We start from the raw sequence: 24,484 nt of genomic DNA on the forward strand, positions 1-24,484 counted from the left end.
GATAGTCCTGGGTTGTATGTAAGATCCTATAGCTCGGTATCAATCAATTGATATTATCAAGGCTCCACAATGAACCCACACAACATGCGACTTGAACCTTAGGCAGTAAGGGATCGGGATGCCGACGAAGACTCCCGGAATCCACAACGTGACGAACGGCCTGATTCGACTCACGTGGGCAACCGAAGCGTCGCGGTTCGTCGACCTTCCGAGAACCAATACTACCAGTACGACCATACTGAGACAGGGTAGAGTGCGTCGTTAGATCTGTCATTAAATTACCTATGTACATACATGACCCGAAAACCATCCCATCGAAACGCCATAATACACTCTTAACTGTACAAGGGAGGACGAAACCAGCACGAAAATCAATAACCCCCGTATTCCCGTCCCGTCTACTTCTCAATCATGAATTCAAACGACCGATCGCGATTCTCCGTAGACACCGGTTGAGCGTCATCATCGTACAATGTGCGCTCAAAATACCGGACTCGTCCATCGAATCCCACCAAAACAACCGTCTGCTTCTGCGTCGCATACAACCCCTCTAGATACGCATGATTGGGGGTCCCCTCGGGAGTAGAAGGCAGGACTGGACTCTCCTCCCTCTTATCCTGCGACCCTACCTCATCAACCTGCGCCTCCTTATCACGACCGATAGGCGGAATGAAAACACTATGCGGAAGATGAGGAATGTACTCCTGCACCCCAGCACCACCATCCAGCCGGGGAAGCGTATCCGCACTAAGCACATCCAACAACCTCTCAACCAGAGCGTCCTCACTCTCCTGGTTCTGCACATGCGCCGCAATCGCATCAACTACGGCCTCTTCGCCCTTGACAACCTTAGGCCAGGACCGATCATCGTAGTCTGTATTGCTCAACCCGACCGTCTGGCCCGGTTTGTCCGCGATCCAGAATATGGGTTCCGTCTCCGACACCCGGCTGGCCATGATCGCCAGCGGCTCCATGACATTCCCGCAAACGAGGTTGAAGCCACCAATGTTGGCTATCTCCCCGTTGGCGGTCCATTGGGTTACGAACTCTTGGGTGGTTTGCGAGCTCTCCAGCGGCGATGCGAGCCAGCGGTTGACGACCTCGCCGCGGCTGTATCTGCCGACGGCTTTGGCGCACGACTCTTCGTGGTAGTTGGTTAGCACGGCGATGCGGCCTTGTTTGGTGATTCCCATCCAGGTGGGGTGGATGGGGCGCACAAGGTCCCGGGCGCTGAGGACGTGGGAGTGGGGAGATGGCCACCAGTCTGCGCGGGAGGTTGGTCGGTGGAGGAATTCCTGTGATGCGGTCAGTATTGGCGATCAGAGGCGTTAGTCTAGGTAGGAAAGACATACATCTCGGTTGTTGCAGATGATGAGGCGATACTGGGGATGAGCGGTAGAGAAAAAAGCAATGCACATATTGAATTTGTTGGGTATTGTAGGCTATCTTTCTGAGTAGTTGGAAGTTGACCGTGTTAGCCAGCACTGCTAATCATTGCGATCAAGCTGATTGTGGCCGCCATTTATCTAGACAACGAATTAATCAGACTATACGGGAGATCTCGTACGGCCGGGTAAGTACGGGTGTTCTGACCGGTGAGGCAAAGGTCAGGCGATGGATTGGACTGGTACTTTCTGTACTTTGCAGCGTCTGTGGCTGACCACGATGGAACGCGCAGCGTAGCCAAGTAAAGTACTTAACTTGGCATATTTTTTCTTCCAGCGAATGGACGATGATATCATTACCATGATTACCTGATTTGATTATATCTGAGTAAACGTTTAGAAGTCACATGTTTCATTCCTCCCCGCATTTGCTATTCTTAGGGACTTGCATGCAAGCACTGCCCACCGTACCTAAATATGAACCCCAATTAAATAGGTAGGCGGTCTAGAAATTAGAACGGCCCAATGCTAGATATCCGTAGGCCAAACAGCCCTATCTGATCTGCCTGGCCTGACCTTTGCCTGTCATTTTCTATACCATATTATGGCGCTATATATATTCAAAATACCATAAAAGAATTAAATGGAAATCAAAAGGGATGCGTATCTACAACTGATACCGGTAAGGCGCTTTCTTCAGGTCATATGACATACCGCTTTCCCACCTAAGGCTAGCTCTGAGTGCTAGCCTAATCTGGTGTGATGGGCGGTCAGGGTCTAGTCACCAGGCCCCTATTTTTATCCAGTGGATCGTTTACTCCGCAATAGTTGATTGATTCATGCAATGAAAATTCTAGACTCCTCGGTTGCATGCTTGTAACATACGACTATAAAGGAAGGTCTTAAGGGAAATAATTTCCTTCATCAACAAGGGTGCGGATATCATCGGCAGCTGAGAATTGAAGCTATCATGAAATGTCCCATTTTTGCCCCCATCTATAACAAAGCTCACGATAAGCTTACCACCAGTATATATATCTATAATATACACTACTCTATACAGGAAATTGAATAGTGGATACAGTGAAGAAGCAGCAGCAGCATGAAAAGCGAAGGAAGGAAAAAAGGGACAAAGCGTTCGATACAAAGACTAATTGGTCTGGTGCTAGCTGACCAATGGCGGGGCCAATTGATGTGGGAAGAAAAGGGTTCTCTCTATCCACGAAGCTTCATATGGAAAGCAGCAAAGCCTTTCTGCACCGCCGGCCGCTGGTAAACCCGGTCAAACCACGTAGTTAATTCCGGGAACCGCTCCAGATCGAGGCCGGCCGAGCCCGCAGCAGCCACATAGGGAAGATGAAGGAGGTCCGCGAGGGTGCTATATATGGTCAGCCTTCAAGGACCAAGCTTTCGGTGAGGTATAAATGAATCAACCACGTACCACTTCTTGCCCACGAGGTAGTTGTTGTGCGACTTCTGGAGATGTTGTTCCAGGTGGAGATACAGGTGGATAGCCTTCCTGGCAAAGGGGACTCCATCGTCGGCATCGAGATTAAAACGATGCTGCTCCGAATGGGCGCCATGTGGTTCGGATAAAGACGCGACCCAGTTCTTGACCTCCTCCTCTTCCTGGGAGCCCTGCTTATAGGACACTACGTGCTTTGTGTCATAGCGTTCGATCAGGTACGACACCACGTCTTTGAAGCCGCAAAGATCAATCTGCTCGCCGTCGCTTTGAATGTTTTTGAGCACTGGAAGGCATTTCGCATCGATATCTTGTGGGTTTTCGACCACATGGAGGCGATATGGGAGTCTACCGTCATGTCAATGAGTCAGGTTTTCCGGGATTCTTTTGGGTTCAAGGGACCCACTTGAGCTCCTCAAGAATGACGGCAACGATCGCTCCCTCTTTGCCTTTGGAGGCGAACAGGGAGATCATGCCTCGTTGTTCTTCGAAAACGTTCATTGCGACGTTTGTAATGTGACCTAGGGAGAGAAGCTTTTGTGAAAGAGAGAAGATTTTAGGGTAAGAAAAAGAAAATAAAGAGTTGTTATTGAGTTCAGGCAGAAAAGAAAAAGGAACCCCCTCATTCCTCGTGAGTTGCCCACGTGGGCGAAGCACACCGCTAAGAGACAAACTTAATTTATCTTTGGGTCTGAAGTCCAAGTTCTCAGCTCTTCGCTTGGTTCACCACCTGGAATGACGCAATGGATGGGAAAAAAGGGATTGGGTGAATACCGAGCCTATCGAACGAATTTCGACATGCGGTACGAACTGACATCATGACCATTTCAGCTGGTTACCCGAGGCCTTCATGCCGTGCCTAGAAAGGGTTCATGATCGGACGTACAGGCGCGAAAATGTCCTTCGACCGAATGGCTGCGACGTGTCCGTGGTCATCTCTCCGCAAAATCCTAAAAGGACATTGACCGGCCAATATGCAATCTCCAGCCAATCGCAGGACCAGACTGGATGATAATGTTTCTACAAGAATGATCGACTAGTGGTCGGGCCATCAATCTAGAATATACAATCGCTCGCGCTAATGAAAATCTTGAACAGGGGGTCATCCTGCCACCTTTTTCAGCAACAGCGCTAACTAGTATGGATGGTTGCAGTGCAGCGTTTCACTTAATTCCTTCCTACCCACACACAGCAGATTATTTTCCGGTGCATATTTTTTTATGAATTTTTTTTTTTTTTTAATTTTCGCTTTACTTGAGACATAAGTCAGATCCTGGCCAGGGTCAACAATATTTTGTGACAAAGTGGGGTTGGGGTCAGGGTAAAAGTACTAGGGAGGAGGGGAGGAAAGAAAACATTAATACTAATGTTTACTTATTTGTTTAAAGGGGTTCTCCACACCGTCCTACAAAAAACAAACTGCTATACTTGAGTTTGACTACGAATTCGCTCGCAATCAATTCTCCGTGAGTCATTGGATATCTACGACTAACCTTCCTGGTCAATGCCACGAATCAAGTCAAATTTAGGGCTGAACGGAAGGAGAGAGATGAAAATGGAAGACTTGAGCCCGGATTCTGACATGGGAGAGTAAAGGCCGAGTCGGAGCCGAGCGAAAAGTTTTGTGGTCCAGACAGGGTCGCATGAGGTCATTTGCAACAAGGATCGCACGAAAACAAAATTAAAAAAAGTCCCTAACGTCGGAAAGCAAATCCTGGCCGTGACCTATCCAAACAGCATGGCACAATCTTGTATTGTGGGCGGCGCCTCGTTCCGAGACAGTTCGGGGAAATCAGGCTTATTTAAAGCTATGTTGATCCCGCTGTACCGTGTTATATATGGATCAATAGCTCAAACCACCCGTTCCTCCGACCAAACGCAAAATGCCAACTTCATCTCTGCCGTGGAAATCTCAGTCCCAAGATCTTCCTTATACCTGGGATAATATAATTGGCCTAGACACTGGCTTGGCGCCGATGCCTGCGTTTGATACCATGGTTGAACCACCCTCCACAAGTCTCCATCGTCGAGTAAGTCCCCCGATAGGGAAAGAAAAAAAGAACGCCTTTGTTTCTAGCCGGTCTCATATCTAATTATTACGCAGCCAAATTCGCAAGACAGCCTCGACTCTCTCTCATGCTACTTGCCTCAATGGTCGGCTTCTTCTTCCAACCTTCTCCCATGGGACGTGTACGAGGACTGGACGTCTCTGAAACACTCCTTGGCGGTACCCAACAATTTCGAGGGAGCGCCAGTGCAACCGTCACTGAAGCCAGATGCAATCCAAAGGGCGTTGGACGCGCCCTCTAGAATCTGCGGGTCCCCGCAACAGTCTCATTGCTCGGCGACTAGCTCCCCAGTCGCCTCACTCTCGCCACCTCCCTCTTCCCCGTCTGGATCGTCTCGATCCACGCCCCATGAAGGGCCCGCTCATCCCTCGTCCCGGCGATCCGCCCATAATAGAATTGAAAAGCGTTATCGGGAGAATCTGAGCAAGAACTTTACTGCCCTTGAATCGTCACTGCAAAGTTACTACACCCGAGGGGTTGGGAGTGGTCGGCCCCGGTTCTACTGTCAAAGGAAGCATGCTTCCAAGAAGATGGCAGTCCTGACCGATGCCGTCAATTATATTGGAGAACTAGAAGCGGAGACAGTGATGTTGAAGAAGAAGTTGGAAACGTTACGCCAAGCGCTGTTACCAAATGGCATATGGAAGTACACCTTGAACGATGACTAAAAAATCTTTTCAAAGTTTTGATTCTTTGACGCCGTCGCTCCTTGGCAAAGTGAGCAGTCCTGTACATATTATGTAGTGTATTAACGCTATTGATCCTGGATCATGATGAATAATGCCTAATTGAAGTGGATACAGTTACCAAACCTTCAATCTCCGAGGACGTCAACTAACTTATCATGTGTGAGTTATATAATAGGCAAAACGGTCGGTTCGTTCCGTGAAGGATGGCCACCTTGACGTCTAGACCCATCTATAAGCTTATGCCGGGGGCTGCCAATCAGAAAAGCAATGGAAACGGATAAGTTCTTCACGGTTGGACATGACACATGAGGGGTGGGCAATGCCACGCTCTGATTGGTGCGACCTCCGACTTCGTGTAACCGAGCCACCGAATGATGAACTTTCGGCCGGACGCGGAGAACCTCCCAATCTGGAAAGGGTAAAGAGCGAACAAGTCAAAAAAAAAAAATATTGAAAAAATACGGAAATTAAATTAATTTTTCGACACTAATCCCATCCACCAGTGCGACGATGCGCATACAACGAAACAATATGATTCCCGACTGCAGGGCAAATTCTGGCCCCTGTGCAACCCTCGCTGACCGGTTCCCACCAATTTCTTGTCGTCCTCGTCCCTCTTTTCTTTCCTTCCTACGACAGTGTGTCTGTCGACCATCCCCTGAGAGGAGAAACGAAGCGCTGCGGGATAACTCACAATGCCACGCGATATCCTCATCGTCGGTGCCGGCATTGCTGGTCTCGCCAGCGCCATTGCCATTTCCGACGAGCTCTCCTCCTTCATCCCTAACCTGAACATCTCGGTTTATGATGGCGCATCGGAATCTACGACATCTGGCGGTGCCATCAGTTTGACACCGGTCGCCCAGAGGTATCTCGATGAGCTAGGGATTTTATCCGAATTGAATCAGATGGGCGACCGAGCCGGTATCGAAGTGGACGCCATTGATCTATTTTCCGTGCGTGCCGGACGCCGATTAGGGCCCCTCCGCTTCACTGACGAGAACGGAAATGGCTATGGTGGCTACAAGGGTCGCCGGGTCCTGCGTAGCGCTCTTTCAGAAGCCATGCTGGTAGTGGCTCGAAATTTGCCCAACGTTTCAGTTCACTATGATATGAAGCTGGTCGGAGGAAGCACGACGGCGGAGAATGTCACACTACAATTCGAAGATGGTTCGACCGTCACCGGGGACTTGGTGCTAGGTTGCGATGGAGTACACTCGGCAACACGTACGAAGATTGTGGATCCTGGTAATCGATCCGAATATACCGGTATCTCCTTTATACAAAGCATGACCGACACCCGGAGCCTGACCACACCGATGCCTTTTAACCAAACAGCGGTACACCTCGCCCGACATAGCTCGCTCCTGACTAGTTACTGCGATCCAAAACACGAGAAGCTTTTTGTTGCGGCGATCGTCCGCGTTAGCGAACTGCTGATCGAGAAATACCAGACGATGCCAGGAACGGACGTATCGGTACAGAACAATATGAGAATGTCAATGCGCTACTTGGTCCGGGCGCAGTTTGGCATGTCCAGTCTACCGTACATCCGGGAGATCATCGACCGAACGGAGAATTGGATGCTATACCCGGTTTATCAGGTTCGCCAACGAGGCAAATGGCACACGGATAAGATACTGTTGCTGGGAGATGCCGCACATGCGGTGGGTTCCTTCGTCACGGCAATCTGGTTACAATAACGCTGATATGAATGCAGATGCCACCACGCGATGAATCTGCCGCATACGCGGTAGAAGATGCAATTATATTTGCCAAGCTCCTGGCCCAGAATCCCGACGCCCCGTTACCTCGGTTATTCGAGGAGTATGAAGACCTTCGACGCGGGTTAGTTAACAAGGCATTCGATGCGTCACGCAGGCTGTGGCAAAGTGACCTTGACAAGGGCCTGTTTCCCGGCCAAACCCGCGATCTCATGTCTCCAGTCCACCTTCCCCCAAACAGTTGCGTTGGTAAGCGAGCCACGCAGCCCACCACAAAGACGCAACTACCGGCGCCCACCCACGAGAGTTTCTCAGATCTGTCAGTGTATTCGCTGACTAGTGACCTTGGGAGAACTGCTGACGCAACAAACGGTGACTAACGAGGGAGAGGGAAGCGGCCTATGGTGTCCGTTTACGTCCTTTTTGCAGCTCCTTTTCGCATCCAGCGGGCGTGTTATTTATAGACCTGTCCTTTTATAGGCTACTGTGCGGCGCTGCAATCTACGCGACATATCACAGCAGCCTCACGGCCGTGCTGTGGACACTATGCTGGTCAAACACCTACTACTCCTATCTGACCCTTTTCACGGCATGCATCTAGCTATTCTATTCTCCCCCGTCTTATTCTCGTTTCTCCCTACTTGGCAGCTCCTCCCCCCTTTTACCTTACTTTTACCTTTTATTGTCCCCCATAGAAGAGATTCCCATGTTATCACACACCTTTCCTCCCTGATAATACGTTTGATTTACTTAGTTTCGGCCTTTCCCTGGAGTTGATTCAGAATAGTAATTTTAATTCATTGATCACAGCCGAGGTCCAGATGCCTTCAACTACAGAATGCAGTTGTACTTAATGTCTATCCTCTGAAGTTAAACGCTGTCAATAGGCAAAACAAAACGGACGGTTCGTTGTGCGAAGGATACCTGGTTCCAGTCTCTGCCATCTCCCTTTTTGACGATTGGCTGTAGTCACGGTAGCATTCCCTCTGTTCTTTGCCAATACTGCCCTGGGCGTGAGCTCAAGCACATAAAGGATGGGAGCGAGGAGAATATTGCTATGCACGCCTACAACTGCACTATCCCTAGGATGATATTCAACCTTCAATCTCTGACGACCTAACTAGCTTATCATGTGAGTTATAATAGGCAAAACGAGCTTGAGCTTGGCTCCTTTCGCTTGTCGAGGCACCAGTACTACTGAGTGCGACAATATATAGATCTCCACCGTCCACAACACCATCGGCAACTGCCAAACAAAATCAAACGAGGGGGGGGGGTTTCTGCCCATCCCAAACCCCACTGAACCTCGATGTCATTGCCCAGATAACCTAGCAGCATGAGCACGGAAAGCGTAAGTGATCGACCCCAAACTTTACCGATTCGCATTGAGGTTATCGCGCTCAGCGCACTGGTGACATGAAAACGAGCCCTTGCTCACAAAACAAACGGGGGATCTCGAAGGGTGCGCTAGCCTCGCTTGATCCTGCAGCAAGAGCTTCAAGTTGTTCGGCAGTAAATTCGAAGTCTTGTCCAGATTGATCAATGGGGTCCAGCAATAGGCTATATGTGGATAGCCCTTTTCGCAACATGGGCGATTAAAGGTAGAAATGTCACGGAGACCATATTCCTTGTCTGTTTTCTCCAATGACCAATATACGCCTGTAAATGCAGCTTTAAGGAGCACAGCCAGAGCACGTAGTTTATGAACATGTCTTGCCGCGGGAACTGTGCAGTAGACAAGCAAACAGCTATGGACAAGCTTGTAATTATCGTGCAATGCCGTAGCCGTATACTGAAGGCATTGGATATACTAATGGTGAGCGGGCCAGGTTCCTAAGAGTATTTAGCGGCGGTGGCGATTTGTTCGCTAGCCTCCGCGGGGAAAGCAATAGCAACCTTATCATCTTTCTCCCTGGCCTTCGTGTAAAACGATTTCTTTATCTATTCAAGTATAAGGCTGATGTCCGCGGCACTGCCGAGCATAGTGAGAGAAGCCGGGCTAAATCAGTAACGAAACTTGAGCAGAGAAAAGAACTCGTAGCGTCACAATTGGCATTTCGCCCGGCGCGTTGCAGGTAAAACATAGCGATAGCAACCTTACTATGGATATAGTTAATTATCAAAGAGACTCAGACCCTGGCCGATAGCAAAGATCTCCTCCGCACAAAAGCTGTTTACTCGGCATCTGTAGCAAGGTATGTAGCCATTCCTAGCCTTGTCGGAAGGGCCTTAGACCGGAATATCTTCGTGTGAGATAAATGACCATTGAACAGCCCCTATCGGGGTGATCAATATATTCTAGCATTTTGTTAGCAGGTGCCCTTTTCACTCCCAACGACGGCCAGAAACAAGAATAATTTCGAGGAAAAGAGACAAAGCTTGATGAGGACAGACGTTTAGCTTCCCCCAGCTTTTCTTCCAGTTGAGCTGGCAGATCATAGCACTGTCTAGGGCCATAATAGCTTGTCGTAGCGTTGCTATCGGAGCTCTATATCAGTGATTAAGTTGTGACAAGCCAAAGTCTTTGGAGGAGACTCACCCCCTGAAGAAACAATCAATCTATCAAAAAAAAAAAAAAAAAAAAAAAAGAAAAAATTGGTTGGTAAAGGCCATTAGTCAACCCATCCGAGATAATTATGTGTCTCAGTAGATGGACTCTATCGTCGTGCTGACCAACTACCACAAAGAGACGTGCACAAAAGCCGTTGATAGGTACAGCCGCAGTGAGATCGTCAACAGCTAGCCCGCATCTCCGCCGGAGAGCTTGTAACCACCCTAGAGATCGTAGCCCAATAGGCTGTTAAACGGGAGATAGACAACGTCAGTGGATTCAACCTTGTGTGCGGAACACGTAGTAGCCGTAGGGACTTCCCGGGGGAGAATATTTCCATCTTCTGCCGTCAATTGTCTCTTCTTTTAACCCTCGAATTCAAAGTCGATAGTACCACTGTCTTCGTGTCTTGCAAAGGCTAAATTTTGGCAACGAAGATAAAGTGTCCGAGAAACTAGATATCCAGTGAGTCAACATAACCCAAATATACATAAGAAGATAGCATATGCCACCGTAGCTAACACCCGTGCTCTTCCACGGCCACCATCATCTCGGCATTGGCTTCGTAATCATGCTTTTTCGTGCCTTGAGTGTCTGTGTCTCCGTACCAGAGGCTGTAGTTAACTCTGCTATTCTAATATCGAGGAGATTGTTAATAGATGATAGACATCTTGAACTCATCCGTTATGGACACATCAGCAACATACTGCTTACCATTCTTGCTTCGATATTAGGTTTAGACCATCATTGAAATGTCTGCTACGATAAAGGAGCATATATAAATGAATATATGAGCAGCCTTCCTACCCCCGTCTTGACCCCTCAAACCTTCCCCTTTTCCCAAACGACTCCTCAAGGGCGATTTAGCTGATATAGAACTTCTCTACAACCTGGTCCATTGAGATTGGTGTTAAAGCTTTGGTGGTCATGTTGTATCGTCTTGCCTCCCGGAACAAACTGATGCTTGACAACCGCTGTCGCCCGGGGCAATCTGAGCAAGCGTATCACTGTTAACGTAAACGGAGAAATCCTGAGTGCCAAGGACACTATCAATGGGGTGGTGGGTCAACTGAATCCGTTTGCCTCCGAGGTATGCAAAGTAGTTCGTGAGGTTGGTGTTGATGGAACCTTAGGGGGCCAGGCCGTCCTGATATCTACGCCACAGCTAATGGAATATAGAACATAGCAACCGTCTTTTGGGAATTTTGAAATGCTCCATCCTCCATAGAAGTGATAGGGTCTCCCCTGAAAAGGCCAGACGACATGGAAAAGCCCACCACAAGGCGGGGGCAGACGTTTCTCCCGGCCTAAATATCTTATTAGCTTTGATGAATGGACCTGTATGCAGTACATTCTTCAACATAGAGCTTTCTTGTCTTCGTTAGGCCGGTGGCGGGAGGGTGAGCCCGTATGAACATTCAACAGATGCCCCCAGAGACTTCTTCAAGATGTCCTAGGAAGGGCTACATGTGACAATTTGGTGTCCTGCCACTCGTGGCACGAGATTCGATAGTAATATCACAGCCAGAGCTGACTCTTAGAGTACCAACGGTCGCTTGACGGCCATATCGCTCAGAGGATTTGCCTAGGAGCTGGGGCTGGGGCAAGCTGGTCAAATGGTCTCGTCTCTAGTAAGCCTTGACCATTGATCTAAAATATCCATTTCATGATCTGGAGACCAGTGGGTCCTGTCTTGTAGCTTCACGAGCCGCCACGCTGCGGAATTGAACGGACATGATCCCCCAGGTATGGCAAACTATACAGGTAGAGGACCAGTCCTCACTATAGTGCATGTCATCATTCGTAACGCATGCATCGGATCTATTCGCAGACGAGTTTCTGCCGAAATGGCCCACTGATAGGTGGATATGACCCCATATTTTATTTAGGTCTTTCATTCAGGAAAGGCCATGAGCGGACTGGCCACATCATGCCATGTAAAAAGCCAACTGCAAAGATTCCACTAGTGACTCAAGTGCATCGCAGACCCCTATTTAGAACCAAATCATCACACATAACTTATCATTCTTTGATTTTCAAGTTTGAATTTTGCGCTTGGGAATTAGATATCCGAGTGCCTGATATTGCAGAATTGACATCCATTGTACTCTGCGACTGGGTCCCATAGCTCGTAGACTGCTGGCTATGCCTTCTGGTGAAGCGTGTCAGTAATGCTATGAGCGTAGGGGTGTCTCACTGCTAGACTCTCATTGAACGGAATTCTAACATGCATCTTGATCAACTTGGCGGGCTCGACGTGTTCTTCGCGGCTACTAGTCGGAATGGATGATGGAGTATGCTCCATGCATCAAACTTCATCTGAGCACATACAAAGCATAGAGAGAGGAGGCTTCAATGTGACTCTAGTGGACAGAAACACAAACTGAAATTCGGTTTCTTTACAGTTGTTTGGACATTATATCCTTAGTATAGGCGTAGCAGCACCCGATCGCCGGCATTAAAAAAGAAATCGGTTAATGCTTTTTGTCGTAATAGGACTTTGCTGCCATCGGGGCAAGGCTAAGTGCAGTTGCTCTCACAGCAAGACCGTGTAGGCGACTCAGTGGTTTGATAGACGGTGCCAAGCCAGAATTTAGAGGATTTGGTAGTCGTGTAGCATAGGCTCATATGGGGATGCCTGTGTTAACACGGCAATTCATCCATTAATAACCGCTTGCAACTGCGGAAGGATGCGTGACCAACTGGTATGAAGGAGAGGACGACATATTGTCTCTACTCGCAAGGCTAGCACTATTTAGCGTACTAGCATATTGGCAATGGGGTATGCAGTAGACGGTAAGATAGAGGAATGAGAGGCTTGGATGGAGTTGGAGAGGGGATGAGAGGTTATCCATATTTAGGATTAGTAGATTGGGCCAAGATTAGTAGGTGTGAATGTGGATATTGTATTTGATTCCCTTTTCTCCTGTGAAATGTGATGCTGGCTATTGTTCTCAACCTTTACTGTTGTAGTAGTGTTCACTCAGTTGACGATATATTAAATGGAATTATTCATTGAGGACAGTATTCGTTGAACTAACTATAGTGCACCAATGCAACTTTGGCAGGGTGGTTCGCCAAATGTAAAACAATCTTTATATCTTGATAACTTGAAAACGGTGCCTATATTGTGCTTGGCTTAGCGGTGGTAGCAATAAACATCTAAGATTATTTGATTTTAATATTCGAGAGTCTAGAGACAGAGTTATGTGGGTTTAGTAATAGAATATACTCTACTTCAACGGTTCTTTAGTCTGGAATGCGGGAGAGAGGCCTACTAGGTAATGCTAGGGCCTTTTTCTTCAATTAAGATAGACTCTCTCGCAGACCCAAGGTGTTGAGCTAGTTAGCGCCAACCGACAATAGGCAGCAAAGTAGAGACGAATATCGAATATCTGATAGTTAACAGAGGCTATCCATTACGCAAGAGCTTGAGCATGAATGAGAGAAGGAAGGAAGAGAACAAAATGATGAAACGTGCTGTGCAACAATACGTGGGAGAGAAAGGCTGGCAGTGATCACTCCGATGACCAGGTTAGCTGTCGCTGAGCAAGCAGACCACGCCGAAGGAGATCATGAAGCTCTAAAGCATCAAAGTCAGCACAACGATGCTATATAATTTGCAAAATGGAAGGCCTACCTTCAGGCCCAGCCCCGGCTGGGAGTGACCCCGGAACCTTGCGGTAGTTGATAGAGGTGGCTGGGACGTCAACCTTTCCTCGACTTCAGCAAGTCAGCAGCCGAAAATGTAAATGCAGTCATACATTATTGATTCCAAGGTCCTCCTGTACTAAATCTGCCTTCGCTTTGATGTTTTCTAACTGACCCCTCAACTCCGCCGTTTGCGACGAAACGGAAAACAGAGGAAGACGATACTTCGTGAGTAGTTTCTTCCAGCTGTACCATTTGACAGATGTTGCAGGAATTGTGTAGTTAAATCGGGCTAGCCATGTGATCAACTCGACGTGGACATATGCTAGGAATAAGCCATGTTCGACGCATCGAGAGTCTTGCCTAGATGCGTTGATCAACCGGCCGTCGTATTCGGCGCGAGCGGCATATTCCAGGAGATGTGTCTGCAGCGTCTTTCGATCTAGTCTGTTGTCACGCAGATTTCTCGCGATGGTTTGGACGAGAATTCCTGTGTGGGACAAGAACTCTACTGCTGTAATAGTTTCAAGAGACATAGTGGCCGTGCGTTTTTAGGAACGTGAGTTTAAGTTAGGAAGACAGGGGCTCACGACGCTTCAAATACCTGGTTGGCACAGGGTCCTCGTGACCAGACCTACCGTGGGCCTCAGATGTTCTTTAAAAGGATAGCCAATGATTCCTACACAATATGTCTTTTCATATGGGGCGATTATCAGAGGGCTTGTATCCAGGTCATGGCCGACAGATATAAAACTGTGAATGGCTCGTCATCCAGCTTCACATTATTCTTCTAATTTTTAGCGATCTGAACATCTTCCGTTAAGATACCCCATAACTGCGTCCGATCGATGAGCCTATTCTTGGACCGTTGAAGTGTGTCATACAAGAGAAATCAGAAGTGGTGTGATACGGATCCCGTACACTTTATTGGCCAAAGGATACATTCCTGCCATTGGTAGATGCCTCCAGCTTACTACTAACTCTCGCGACAAACCCTAATTTCTCATCTTTGCCATGTCAAATTTATAAAGTAGGTTTGTCATAAACTCCCTAGATAGTCTAAATTTAAATCCTGGCCGAAGCAGGCTACAGTAGCTGAAGCTTTACCTATTGAGCTCCAGGAAATAAATCTCTACGGCAGGGTGATGTGGACGAGCGCAACATCAATACACCTCTAGTAATATATTACCTATATCAATCTCAATAATCAGAGTTTTGTATAATATTAATCGTACTACCGTTATCTTTCTTCTGTAATATTGCCCTTATCGTATATCAGATTCTCGGGGATCATACTTAGCCCTAGAACAATGAAACTCGAGGGAAGAATAGATAGAACATCCTATTCGCTTTGTTCACGGCCACAGAAACGCCAATATCACGACAGCATCCAGGGGTTCCTGAATAGGCTTTGGCTGTGAATACACTTAGAGTCAGGGAGCAGAGAGCCCGAGGTTTGATAACCAGAATTGAGATCGATTAACCTTAAGGAATCGAGATACAAAAAATCGATAATATAGTAGACTTAAACTCTTCTCTTTCTAATATATGACTTTAAATTTAGGTGCCAATGGATTGACCAGTATTTCTGCAGTCTCTTAAGTATTAATCATCAAAAGAGCTTTTGCAATAGTATTGTACAATATTGTCATTTAAGTATTCAAGATATCAATTCCTTTCCATAATCCACTCAAACATATTAGATAAACCTCCCCCACCCCAACGTCAATAACTCATAGACTCGATCAGATCATCAGAGTAGGATCCCCAATACTAACGGAATATTGATCCAGAAACGTAGGATATCCCATATCACTCATCATCGGAATATCTGAAGCCCAGTCGGGAAACTGGCTGAAAAAGGAGTTATCATGAACACCCGAGAGCCCATCCATACTCGGCGGATTATCTCCAGCGGACGGGCAGAAGGCTCCAATATCTGACTGCGAGGACGATGGCTGGTCCGCTATCCCATCACGCACATGCGCGTGGTCAGAATGATGGACCTGCTGACGCGCCATGGGGTAGGTACCCAGGGGATTCAAGATATACTCCAGAGAAAACTGCGAAGGCCTACTGTAATCAGTGCCATCCATGGGGCTGGTTTCGACCAGCGAACCAGGTGCTCTGCGCTCTGGCGTTTCGTGTGAGAAGCGTGTGTTGAAGAGTCTCAGTGCCTGGTTGGCGGATTCGTAGTACAGGTCGGCTTTGATGTACCGTTGCAGGTATTTAAGGATCTTGACGTTGGTTTGCAATACGCTCTTGTAGTCGTTTTGGGATAGGTGTGGTAGCGGGGGATCGGGTTCTCCCCATGAGGAAAGACTGGTGACCAAGACGCTGCTACATATCTGTGCATGCACCGCATATGGAAGGTCAATGATGCTCAGCCTGTGGCAGTTCCAGAGGTCTTTGAGGAGGGTTCCGATATAGAAGGCCTTGCTGATACAGGTGCGATGGCAGAGTTTGAGGAATTCGTCTGGCGCATTTTCCCGGATCCATTTAGTCGCAGTATTCGGAAATACCAGTCGCGATACACCGACACGGTATAAGTCGTTGAATGTCTGGGCAATGAGGATGTGTACACCGAAAAACAGGTTTAAGCGGCCAGAAGCCTTGAAGATATATACATTTTCCGCGGACATCTTGAAGTTGTCCGGGATGGAAGCATCAAGCTCTTTGATTTCAGAGTCGAGCTTGTGAAACCGTGCGTTTTCGGTGATTTCCCAGGGAACTTCTCCCTCTAGATGCTTGACGTATTTCAAGATCTTCGAGCGAGTAACCATTGCTCTAATGTAAAATGCGCGAATATCAAGATTAACCGCTGGATCTATCCGGGGAGGATCAACAAAAGGAAGTACTTCGCCTCTGACCAATGTCTCTGTAATGCACGGGGTGTTACGCACAAAGAGATCTTCCGAACAGGGCATCTGCACTTGAACGTCATAAGAGGGAATAAGACAGAGTTGGTCAATGCCGCACTCGATAGATGCATCGAGCAGATAACACGCCCACACAACGCGTCTTCTGGTTTCCTTTGCGGCCCATGACATCTTATTCTTCTGACACAGAATATCCTCATCGTACTCCATATTAAGCTGCAAGAGTTGAACTTGTCTAGCAATAAAGCCTGAGACGAGAAAACCCTTGGCATAATCGCCGACTCGCAAATAATAATCATGAAGAAGCACCCCAGTCATGAGGCACTCAATCCCCGGACTACCAAAGCTCGAGAACATGCATTGCATCGCGGCCTCTGCCCAGCCTTTCCCAGCATTGAAGAATGGCACACTAGAGTTAGAGCCATCTTCCTTAGCAGTCATCACTTTCGCACAATAGAATGGAGCAGCCAATGCACACATGGAGTATATCAGCCCGGACATCTCAGTATAGACCATTTTGCGATCCCTAAAACGTTCCATGAAAGTTGGAATATGCAAGAACCCCATGCAGCGAACTGTATGGATTTGGGCGAAGTAGATGTCAATGAGCTCGCGCACCCGATCAATTGGTGGCAGATTCCTCGCTAGGAGCCATGCCGGGATCACATATGATGACCTCTGGACAAAGGCCTCCTCTTGGATGTTTGGTTCTATCTCATGGAACGAGCAATGCAGGCCTTTTTTCGTGCATCGGGTACAGGCAGAACCGCCCGAGCACTTGGACTTCGTTCGCTTGCATTCTAAGCAGGACCGCAGGACTCGTCGCCGTTTGAGCCCCGCCTGCGTGACAGAGTCGCTAGACGTGAGTCCGTCATCTGCAACGTTGATATCAGTCGCAGCTTCCTTGCCATACACGCACTGCTCGCCGAGATTACGGCAGTTGGTGCAAAACCCAGCGCTACGGTCACATTTAATCTGGCCATACTCACGTTAAATAAGGTCCTCCACCAGTACATATATGTCGGTATATCGTTCCAAGCTAGTGTGGGCACGTACCTTCCGCCGACGGCAGATTAGACAGCTAGCAGATTTCCTCGGCCCACCCATGGCCCTTGCAATGGGGATCTGGCGGAGATTATTGTCACGTCAAATCTCTGGATCCAGCCAGAGATAGCGCTGTCTAGAACCGTTTATTATTGAGGTCAGCAAACGCCTAAGGCACCACCTATGGAAGGAAATGTGTGGGGAGAGTTGTGGTGGACAAAGAAGTCCGACCCGGATGCCGAATTCCGCCGCTATCGGATCTCGGCCACTATTTCCGGTAAGTCGATCTAGCCCTAACCGTCATCATGTTTTATCCTCCTAGAAAAGGGTAGCAACTGCCATCCCGCCATCTATAAGGCTATTGGCACAAGAAGGAGGTAACTTAATGAAAATACAGCATACGTATACGGTATTACTACTAGGAAAGAACTTAGCAGCATGTGAAATTACCATTCCCCGGGTGTATCTTAAGGATCTCATACCGTTTCTTTTCTTACCAACATCCATGCTTTCGGAAAAAAGGTCATAGCGACTGCTGGGGGTATTGGCCCCAAAGGAGGGTTACAGTTTCATGTATTCAAGAAACACTATGCGTATTAATTTATCCATTGGCCATGGAGCCACGAACATCCTGGAATCCCTGCGTATGTATGTATGTAACTGCGGAGTCAATGTCGTCGATCAGAAATATTTGTACGGAATTCTGGGAACACGATGGTCTGATGGAGTTTGATGGCGAACTAGTATTTCTCGTCCGCTTACACTTCATTGACCTCATCAAGCCTTAAAAGCCTTGGTATCGCAATGAATATCAAAGCGTTTCGCCCGCGCAGGGTCATATATTACCTATCCAGAGATCTCCCAAGGTGTTTTACAAAATCCCTTGGTGGAGACTTGATTTTCATCGTAGAATCTTAATTGCACATCATCAAGCAAGCCAAATTAGGACCCCGTGTCTAGGCGACTATATACAATAATCCGAGGCCACAGACAAATCTGATTAAGTTAATTAAAAGAGCCTTGTGACCTAATAGCCACTGGCAATCAGCCGCCGCCGACTCAACAGTGACCTGCACCCGTAGCATCTCTCCCCTTGCTGAGAGTAAACACGGTAGGAATAGCCACTACAAGGCTACCAATACAGAGTCCCCAGTTCATAGCAAACTGAGTCATGGCGCTGACTTTGTTCGCATTGATGCGCCAAGCCATGGCCCCTCCAGCCGGCTTGAGAGCAGAGTAAGTGCCGATGATCACAGCATTGACCACCGGATTCTGAGACTGAGCGCCGATAATCCAGTAGCAATACGACTGCCAAAACGAATCAAAGGCACCGTAAAAGAAATATAAGAACATTGGGCCAAGATACCGACTACCAGCCTTATAATCAATATCCTGTTTCACACCATGCTCCAGACGCCGATCATTCCACACCTGGAACTGGTACCCACCACCCCAAATAGCCATCCCGGTGACGAACAACACACCCCAGCCGATCCGCGCCCGGGTGCGACGATTGAGCCAGTTCAGATCCAATATGGAGCCCATCAACAGCCCGCCCATCATCTGCGCGATCCAGTACAGCGCACCGTTGAGCGAGCGCGTCCGGAGATCAAAGGTCATGCCGTTCACGCTATTTTGCTGGTAGGAATAGAACACATTGGCATTGTAAAACATGGGATACAGGCACATGACCCTCCAATCGAAGACGATTCTAACCGTCTCCTTAATCGAGCGCTGGAGATTCGACCAGCTGAGGACCTTCGCGTCCTGCGAGATCCTGCTACCCCGGTACTTCCGAGACAGCGACTCGGTGGAGCACACGAGTGTTGAGAGAACCCAGCCGAACAGCATCACGACGATGTACGCGATATAGGTAGAGTCGGTCACGGTGCCGGACTTGGAGTGGTAGTTTAGCCCGAAACTGGCCAGGGAGCCGATGGCTCCCCCGAGGTTGAACACTACCCAGAAGAGCGCGATGGCTCTCCCGCGCGTGTCGTCATTAGTATAGGTCACCATGATTGTGCCTTGAGCGACCCAGAAGAAAGCGGCGCCAAGACCTAGAACTGCGCCGGCTGCAATTACGAATGCGCCGTTCGCTGTTCGGTTGAAGTGCAGGAGGGATCCTGCGTAAAGGGCGTAGGTCCACCCGCCTGCGAGGAGGGATAATCGGGGTCCAAGGTATTTGTAGAAGGCGCCCACTAGGACCAGGGCTGCGCCGGCGGTGCATGCGTGAGTCGCTACGTTGGAATTTGCAGCGACGGTGCCGTCTACCTGGCCGGAACCTCCCATTCCAGTGAGAGCATTGTACATACCCGGGTTGCAGAACGAAATGAATGAGATCAGGGAGACTTGGAACCAGGGGTCATGGTATATTTTGGACCAGACATTTTTGGGGGCTGGTGCCCGCGGCGTACGTTCGTCATCTAGGGAGGAAGAAATTACGTCTGGCTCTGTGGGCTTGGTTTCAGACATTGTGCGGGTGCGATCAACGGGGAATCATCATGAAGAAATCTATTTCAGAAATGGACGTGACGTGCATATATAGCCGAAGGTACAGCAAGAGTCTAGTTTCTAGCGCCAAGCGGACATCGGATGAGCTATGGATGGTGGGTGCGCCAACTCTGAACAGGCTTAGCGTTTAATGAAGTTACATTTACGAAAAAGACGACACGTGAATTGACCTGATGAGCGTATTATTCTCGTGCAAAATGCAATGCGGATGTCGGGCGGATATCGGCCACCGAGCTCCACGATACATCAATGTCTCCGAGCCCTAGTACACCCCGACCCCTGTCGAACTACATATATGTGCGTCTATAAAGATTAATATACAAGACACTGTTCGAGGTATAGCTGCACCACTTTCAGACGCTAATTTCCGTCCCTATGGCGCCATCGGAGCATGAACGTTTACACCTACTGCAGACAGAGGCCCGAACCTCCACAGCGGACAAAATCGACTTTCTCGACACGCTTGGCCTCTGCGAAGCATTCAATAAAGAGGAGAGCCGAGTGGCAGGCTCTATCGCATCCTGTCTGTCGGACATTGCTTCCTTAATTGATGATGTAGTTCCGCGGCTCAGAGCTGGAGGCAGACTCATCTATGTCGGCGCCGGCAATAGTGGCAGGGTCGGGTTCATGGATTGCAGTGAATTGCCGGTAACATTTTCGGCAGACCCCCAACAGTTCATAACAATCGTTGCAGGAGGCACTGAGGCTATAATCAAGGCTCAAGAAGGTGCTGAGGACATGGAAAGTGAAGGAGCGTTGCGAATGGAGGCCTTACAGCTCAGTACTAAGGACACAGTTATTGGCATTTCAGCCTCGGGTCGAACTCCATTCGTTTTAGGAGGTCTCCAGGTAGCTCTGAAAAATAATGCACTCACGGCCGGAATCACAAACACACATCCATCCAGCATTGCCAAACTCGGAGTCGACCACCTCATCTGTGCTTTGGTTGGCCCTGAATTCCTTTCGGGTAGCACTAGACTCAAAGCAGGCAGCGCTGCTAAACAGATTCTCAATATGATTAGCACGTGCTCTATGGTAAAGCTTGGAAAGACATACAAGGGACTTATGATTGACGTTCGGGTAAAGAATTGGAAACTAAAAGCGCGCGGAAGAAGAATTGTGCGCCAAGCCTGCAACGGAGCCCCAATGCACATTATAGACCAAAACGGACTACCCTCACCACAGGCGATTGACATTCCTGAAACAGTTGAAGGAGATGCTGCCATTGATATCCTGATCGAGGGCTGTGGGGGCAGTGTCAAGCTAGCCTGCGCCGTGGCTATTTCTGGCTATCATCCAGATGTTGCCAGACAAATGCTCGAGTCCGCAGGCGGAAGCTTCCATGTTTTTGTCGAAGGGGTTAAAAAAGAAACTTCTCCAAAGCCCGTGACCCTCGAGGAAGGGCTAGAATACTGCCTTTGTGTTGATGGGGGCGGAACGAATTGCACTGTCTCGATCGCAACTCGGTCAGGGGTTATAGGTCAAGGGATAGCCGGTCCTTGCAATTTCAACTCCGTCACCCTAGGAGCAATCATTAATCATATAAAGCTGGCGACAGACCAGGCTTCATCGATGGCCTTCGCCAGGCAGGGCTTTGCCCTTCCCACAACACCAAAGTTCTCTAAGGTCTGGGTCGGATTGGCCGGGCTGCACCATGCGGATCAAATTGCAACCCTGACTCGCCGCCTCGAGGAGCTCTTTGGTGTGTCGACCCATTGTGGAACCCTTCGCCTTACCAGTGATGGCATACTACTCGGCTCCTGTATTGCCATGGATAATTCTGTTGAATTTGGAATCTCAGTGGTCGCTGGAACAGGTTCTGTAGCAACAGCCTTCAAAAAGGGGCTTGCTGGCGAGATAATTCAGGTTGGCCGCACTGGAGGCTGGGGCTACCTGATTGGGGATCAAGGAAGCGCTTTTGACATCGGAAAGCGCGCACTTCAACTTGTTTTATCCAGCGTTGAGCAAAAGCAGTTCCAAGCTAAGCACGAACTCACAGAGTTCGAGAGGGTAATCCTAAACGAGCTCAACTCTAACGAAGTAGGAGTTTTGAAAGGCATATATCACTCAAATGCCCAGCCTAAGGAAAAGGTAAGCAACATTGCAAGGGTGGTCACAAAGCTAGGGTTCAGGGAACAGGATCCTGATCCACAAGCCCTTGAAATCCTGACATCCGCAGCCAATTGTTTAGCCCAACAAATCAAGCCGCTGGCTGAGATCTGTGACCCAAGTAGATGTGCACTCATTCTGTCGGGAGCCTTGATGAACCTTCCAGCCTATCAAGATCTGATCTTGCGGGAGTGGGATAGGCAACACCAACTATCATTTAAGAAGGTTTTGGTGGTCAATGATGCATCAGTCTACGCAGCTCAGTTTTTAGCTAGACAGAATACGATAATGGAGTGGACACGCGAATGCGGTCTACTACCCAGCAGCAAGCCTGAAGATCTGAACAGCGGCCAAACCTAATTTCGCGACACATTCAGATGCTAGTTCCAGAAAAAGGCCAGTAGTTGTCAACTACGCCAGTTGCGAAATATATCGGCAACAGTATGCGAACCCTAGGAAGGCCATGATAGGCCTGGTTGCAGAGACTCCCATAATCCTGTGTATTGGGGCATATCTGGTTTCGCAAGTTAGAATCATGCAAGCTATGAGATATTGGCGACTTTGTTATCTTACCGGGCAAACCAGGCCACTAAAGGTGTGGTTGCAAGTCAGTGTACACACTAAGAGTCCTGAAGCGGCCCCAGCGAGGCCTACATACTCAATAGGGTGGCATCAAGATCGCACTTTTTTAGTGGGTTGGAGCCTTGTATCCCCTAGAAGTTAAGGTCCATGAAATATTGAGTTGCCTGCCAGACATAGATTTGAAGTGCATCGGATACAAGCATGATCGTGAGAGGTCGTTGTGTGAACAGAGGTAATATATGGGAGATGTTCGACGTTTTGTTAGCTCGGGAAACGTTTCTTGGCTTATATTATGTAAGGTTCCTTCTCAATCCCACGTGGATGGCAGGGTAGGCGTACAACAACTTCAAACCACTTGTGGGTTTTTCCCCATTCGGTCGACCCCTTGACATCCCCTTCACCGGTATGTGGATAATGCACTTGATGATAAATAAGTTACAATCCGCTTTCGGGATTCCTACCGATCTACCGCGGTCTAAAGAGCCTTGATAACTCCTCCTTGTAGACAGAAGGCGATCGATGCCTTTGCAGGTAGCCCACGGCACTTCCCAAACGAGCAATCCGGCATCCCCTTACTATGTGGAATTGGCGAATGAGATCTAAGTAAGCACACTAACGTGAATCGTCAAGCCCTAACACAACATCTATTCCCATGTTCACCCATCAACAATACCTAAATACGCTATACAGCATTCAACCTCTATTAAATAGTCAGCATCCCGTCTCTCAACCAGTTTCTTACTTGCTATCCAGAATCAGGTCACCACCTACGGGGTACCACTTTGACAAAGAACATAGGCTTCTAGAACCTCCACTTACCCAATCATGAATCTACTCACCGCCCTATCTATAGTTATACATGCCACAACATCTGTCCATCACGTTGGTTCCCGGCATACTCATTCCTGGATTCCCGTAAGCCACCACAGAATAAGGTTCCTATATGGCACCCACAGCACACGATGCCCCCGAATTTACCCTTCTTTTTTCTCATTTATTTGGCAAAAAGGAAAAAAGGGGAAAGGGGAAATGGAAAAAGAAATTGAAGAGGAAAGCGTTATATGAAACTTCACACTGCACAGTCACAGAGCTTTTACCGCATCAAAGCAAAAGGAAATCACTCCGTCCCGGATACGAAGCAGGATAGAGATCTGATGTAATTAATCATAGTCAAGGAGAATGTTACGCCAGGTCAACAGATCTTTTGTATTCTTTATTTAAACATTTAATGAAGTCATTAAGTCTGGAATCTAATATTTATGTTCTGATCCTTACGTGAACCTTATTCCACCTTGCTAATTACTATAGTACTGTGTAGATAGAGTGCAAAAGATTGTCAGTTACCTACACGCTGATGTGATAATATTTTTTTCTTTTTTTTTCCCCGTTTTATCCAAAAAAAAAAAAAAAAAAAAAAAGAGAGAGAGAGAGAGAGAGAGAAATCCCCACCACTTCTGCAGAAAAGACCACGAAGTAACGAACCTGACAAGCCACCGTACCGTACTAGAAAACTAAACCTCAACCCACTTCGGACAAAATAAAAGTTGAGACTGGCGGGGTAGCCAAAAGGTCCCATTTACATAAGCCCCGACACTACTGCACACAACACCTCACCTCTCTTTCACCTCCAAGATAAACCAAGGCTTGACGTGTTGGCATTAAGCGGTACCCGCGGTACTGTATAGAATAGGTGGGCCGGATATCAAATTAGGGTTGATGGGCGGGGTTTGTATCCGCCTCGTGCCGTTCCTTCACTCTTAGCCTGGTTATTTTTTATTATTATTACTCTAGTGTTGTAACTCAGGAACTGAGCGGGAAAGGAAAG

At 48.1% G+C, this 24,484-nt stretch overlaps 9 protein-coding genes across 9 annotated transcripts; 4 read left to right on the forward strand and 5 right to left on the reverse strand.

Annotated features, from left to right (window-relative positions):
- Nucleotides 1–189: 189 nt before the first annotated feature.
- On the reverse strand, nt 190–1,889 carry BDW43DRAFT_27847 (NRDE family protein). Its single transcript, XM_032042174.1, has 3 exons — nt 1,594–1,889; nt 1,353–1,526; nt 190–1,295 (listed from the first exon to the last, which is right to left on the reverse strand). Exons 2-3 carry the CDS (start codon nt 1,416–1,418, stop codon nt 399–401), a joined length of 963 nt encoding a protein of 320 aa, XP_031902658.1. The 5' UTR covers nt 1,419–1,526; nt 1,594–1,889; the 3' UTR covers nt 190–398.
- A 711-nt stretch (nt 1,890–2,600) lies between these two features.
- BDW43DRAFT_298832 (glutathione S-transferase family protein) lies at nt 2,601–3,351 on the reverse strand (the record flags this gene model as incomplete). Its single annotated transcript, XM_032044624.1, has 3 exons — nt 2,601–2,763; nt 2,827–3,198; nt 3,257–3,351. 3 exons carry the CDS (start codon nt 3,349–3,351, stop codon nt 2,601–2,603), a joined length of 630 nt encoding a protein of 209 aa, XP_031902659.1.
- Nucleotides 3,352–4,298: 947 nt separating this feature from the next.
- Nucleotides 4,299–5,790, forward strand: BDW43DRAFT_27887 (uncharacterized protein). The gene is made up of 3 exons (XM_032042220.1): nt 4,299–4,880; nt 4,955–5,636; nt 5,723–5,790. Exons 1-2 carry the CDS (start codon nt 4,734–4,736, stop codon nt 5,585–5,587), a joined length of 780 nt encoding a protein of 259 aa, XP_031902660.1. The 5' UTR covers nt 4,299–4,733; the 3' UTR covers nt 5,588–5,636; nt 5,723–5,790.
- A 393-nt stretch (nt 5,791–6,183) lies between these two features.
- On the forward strand, nt 6,184–7,795 carry BDW43DRAFT_27903 (FAD-dependent oxidoreductase). Its single transcript, XM_032042254.1, has 2 exons — nt 6,184–7,275; nt 7,329–7,795. Exons 1-2 carry the CDS (start codon nt 6,304–6,306, stop codon nt 7,710–7,712), a joined length of 1,356 nt encoding a protein of 451 aa, XP_031902661.1. The 5' UTR covers nt 6,184–6,303; the 3' UTR covers nt 7,713–7,795.
- Nucleotides 7,796–13,146: 5,351 nt separating this feature from the next.
- Nucleotides 13,147–14,397, reverse strand: BDW43DRAFT_269721 (glyoxalase family protein). The gene is made up of 3 exons (XM_032041266.1): nt 13,648–14,397; nt 13,524–13,596; nt 13,147–13,466 (listed from the first exon to the last, which is right to left on the reverse strand). Exons 1-3 carry the CDS (start codon nt 14,068–14,070, stop codon nt 13,402–13,404), a joined length of 561 nt encoding a protein of 186 aa, XP_031902662.1. The 5' UTR covers nt 14,071–14,397; the 3' UTR covers nt 13,147–13,401.
- An 882-nt stretch (nt 14,398–15,279) lies between these two features.
- Nucleotides 15,280–16,953, reverse strand: BDW43DRAFT_298834 (fungal specific transcription factor domain-containing protein; the record flags this gene model as incomplete). The annotated part of the gene is made up of 1 exon (XM_032044625.1): nt 15,280–16,953. One exon carries the CDS (start codon nt 16,951–16,953, stop codon nt 15,280–15,282), a length of 1,674 nt encoding a protein of 557 aa, XP_031902663.1.
- A 1,177-nt stretch (nt 16,954–18,130) lies between these two features.
- BDW43DRAFT_269726 (major facilitator superfamily domain-containing protein) lies at nt 18,131–19,949 on the reverse strand. Its single transcript, XM_032041267.1, has one exon. The coding sequence runs from the start codon at nt 19,927–19,929 to the stop codon at nt 18,517–18,519; it is 1,413 nt and encodes a 470-aa protein (XP_031902664.1). The 5' UTR covers nt 19,930–19,949; the 3' UTR covers nt 18,131–18,516.
- A 224-nt stretch (nt 19,950–20,173) lies between these two features.
- On the forward strand, nt 20,174–22,871 carry BDW43DRAFT_269730 (putative glucokinase regulator family protein). The gene is made up of 4 exons (XM_032041268.1): nt 20,174–20,752; nt 20,844–20,965; nt 21,025–22,591; nt 22,651–22,871. The coding sequence occupies exons 1-3, from the start codon at nt 20,344–20,346 to the stop codon at nt 22,435–22,437; spliced, it is 1,944 nt and encodes a 647-aa protein (XP_031902665.1). The 5' UTR covers nt 20,174–20,343; the 3' UTR covers nt 22,438–22,591; nt 22,651–22,871.
- A 508-nt stretch (nt 22,872–23,379) lies between these two features.
- Nucleotides 23,380–23,809, forward strand: BDW43DRAFT_269731 (uncharacterized protein). The gene has a single exon (XM_032041269.1). The coding sequence runs from the start codon at nt 23,485–23,487 to the stop codon at nt 23,722–23,724; it is 240 nt and encodes a 79-aa protein (XP_031902666.1). The 5' UTR covers nt 23,380–23,484; the 3' UTR covers nt 23,725–23,809.
- The last annotated feature ends 675 nt before the right edge of the window (nt 23,810–24,484 follow it).

Source organism: Aspergillus alliaceus (genome assembly GCF_009176365.1).
Source record: "Aspergillus alliaceus strain CBS 536.65 unplaced genomic scaffold BDW43scaffold_11, whole genome shotgun sequence".
In the NCBI taxonomy this organism is placed as follows: domain Eukaryota; kingdom Fungi; phylum Ascomycota; class Eurotiomycetes; order Eurotiales; family Aspergillaceae; genus Aspergillus; species Aspergillus alliaceus.

Excerpts from the sequence above, each read along its gene's own strand:
- BDW43DRAFT_269730 (XM_032041268.1), top strand. The coding sequence starts at position 20,344 with ATGGCGCCATCGGAGCATGAACGTTTACACCTACTGCAGACAGAGGCC. Across the intron at positions 20,753-20,843 it reads GGAGGCCTTACAGCTCAGTA|GGCCGGAATCACAAACACAC; the intron begins CTAAGGACACAG and ends TAATGCACTCAC. Across the intron at positions 20,966-21,024 it reads ACTCAAAGCAGGCAGCGCTG|AAGGGACTTATGATTGACGT; the intron begins CTAAACAGATTC and ends GGAAAGACATAC.
- BDW43DRAFT_27847 (XM_032042174.1), bottom strand. The coding sequence starts at position 1,418 with ATGTGCATTGCTTTTTTCTCTACCGCTCATCCCCAGTATCGCCTCATC. Across the intron at positions 1,296-1,352 it reads TCATCTGCAACAACCGAGAT|GAATTCCTCCACCGACCAAC; the intron begins GTATGTCTTTCC and ends ACCGCATCACAG.
- BDW43DRAFT_27887 (XM_032042220.1), top strand. The coding sequence starts at position 4,734 with ATGCCAACTTCATCTCTGCCGTGGAAATCTCAGTCCCAAGATCTTCCT. Across the intron at positions 4,881-4,954 it reads CCACAAGTCTCCATCGTCGA|CCAAATTCGCAAGACAGCCT; the intron begins GTAAGTCCCCCG and ends ATTATTACGCAG.
- BDW43DRAFT_269726 (XM_032041267.1), bottom strand. The coding sequence starts at position 19,929 with ATGTCTGAAACCAAGCCCACAGAGCCAGACGTAATTTCTTCCTCCCTA.
- BDW43DRAFT_27903 (XM_032042254.1), top strand. The coding sequence starts at position 6,304 with ATGCCACGCGATATCCTCATCGTCGGTGCCGGCATTGCTGGTCTCGCC. Across the intron at positions 7,276-7,328 it reads TGGGAGATGCCGCACATGCG|ATGCCACCACGCGATGAATC; the intron begins GTGGGTTCCTTC and ends ATATGAATGCAG.
- BDW43DRAFT_269721 (XM_032041266.1), bottom strand. The coding sequence starts at position 14,070 with ATGTCTCTTGAAACTATTACAGCAGTAGAGTTCTTGTCCCACACAGGA. Across the intron at positions 13,597-13,647 it reads AGGACCTTGGAATCAATAAT|GTTGACGTCCCAGCCACCTC; the intron begins GTATGACTGCAT and ends AGTCGAGGAAAG. Across the intron at positions 13,467-13,523 it reads AGCCGGGGCTGGGCCTGAAG|AGCTTCATGATCTCCTTCGG; the intron begins GTAGGCCTTCCA and ends TTGATGCTTTAG.
- BDW43DRAFT_269731 (XM_032041269.1), top strand. The coding sequence starts at position 23,485 with ATGAATCTACTCACCGCCCTATCTATAGTTATACATGCCACAACATCT.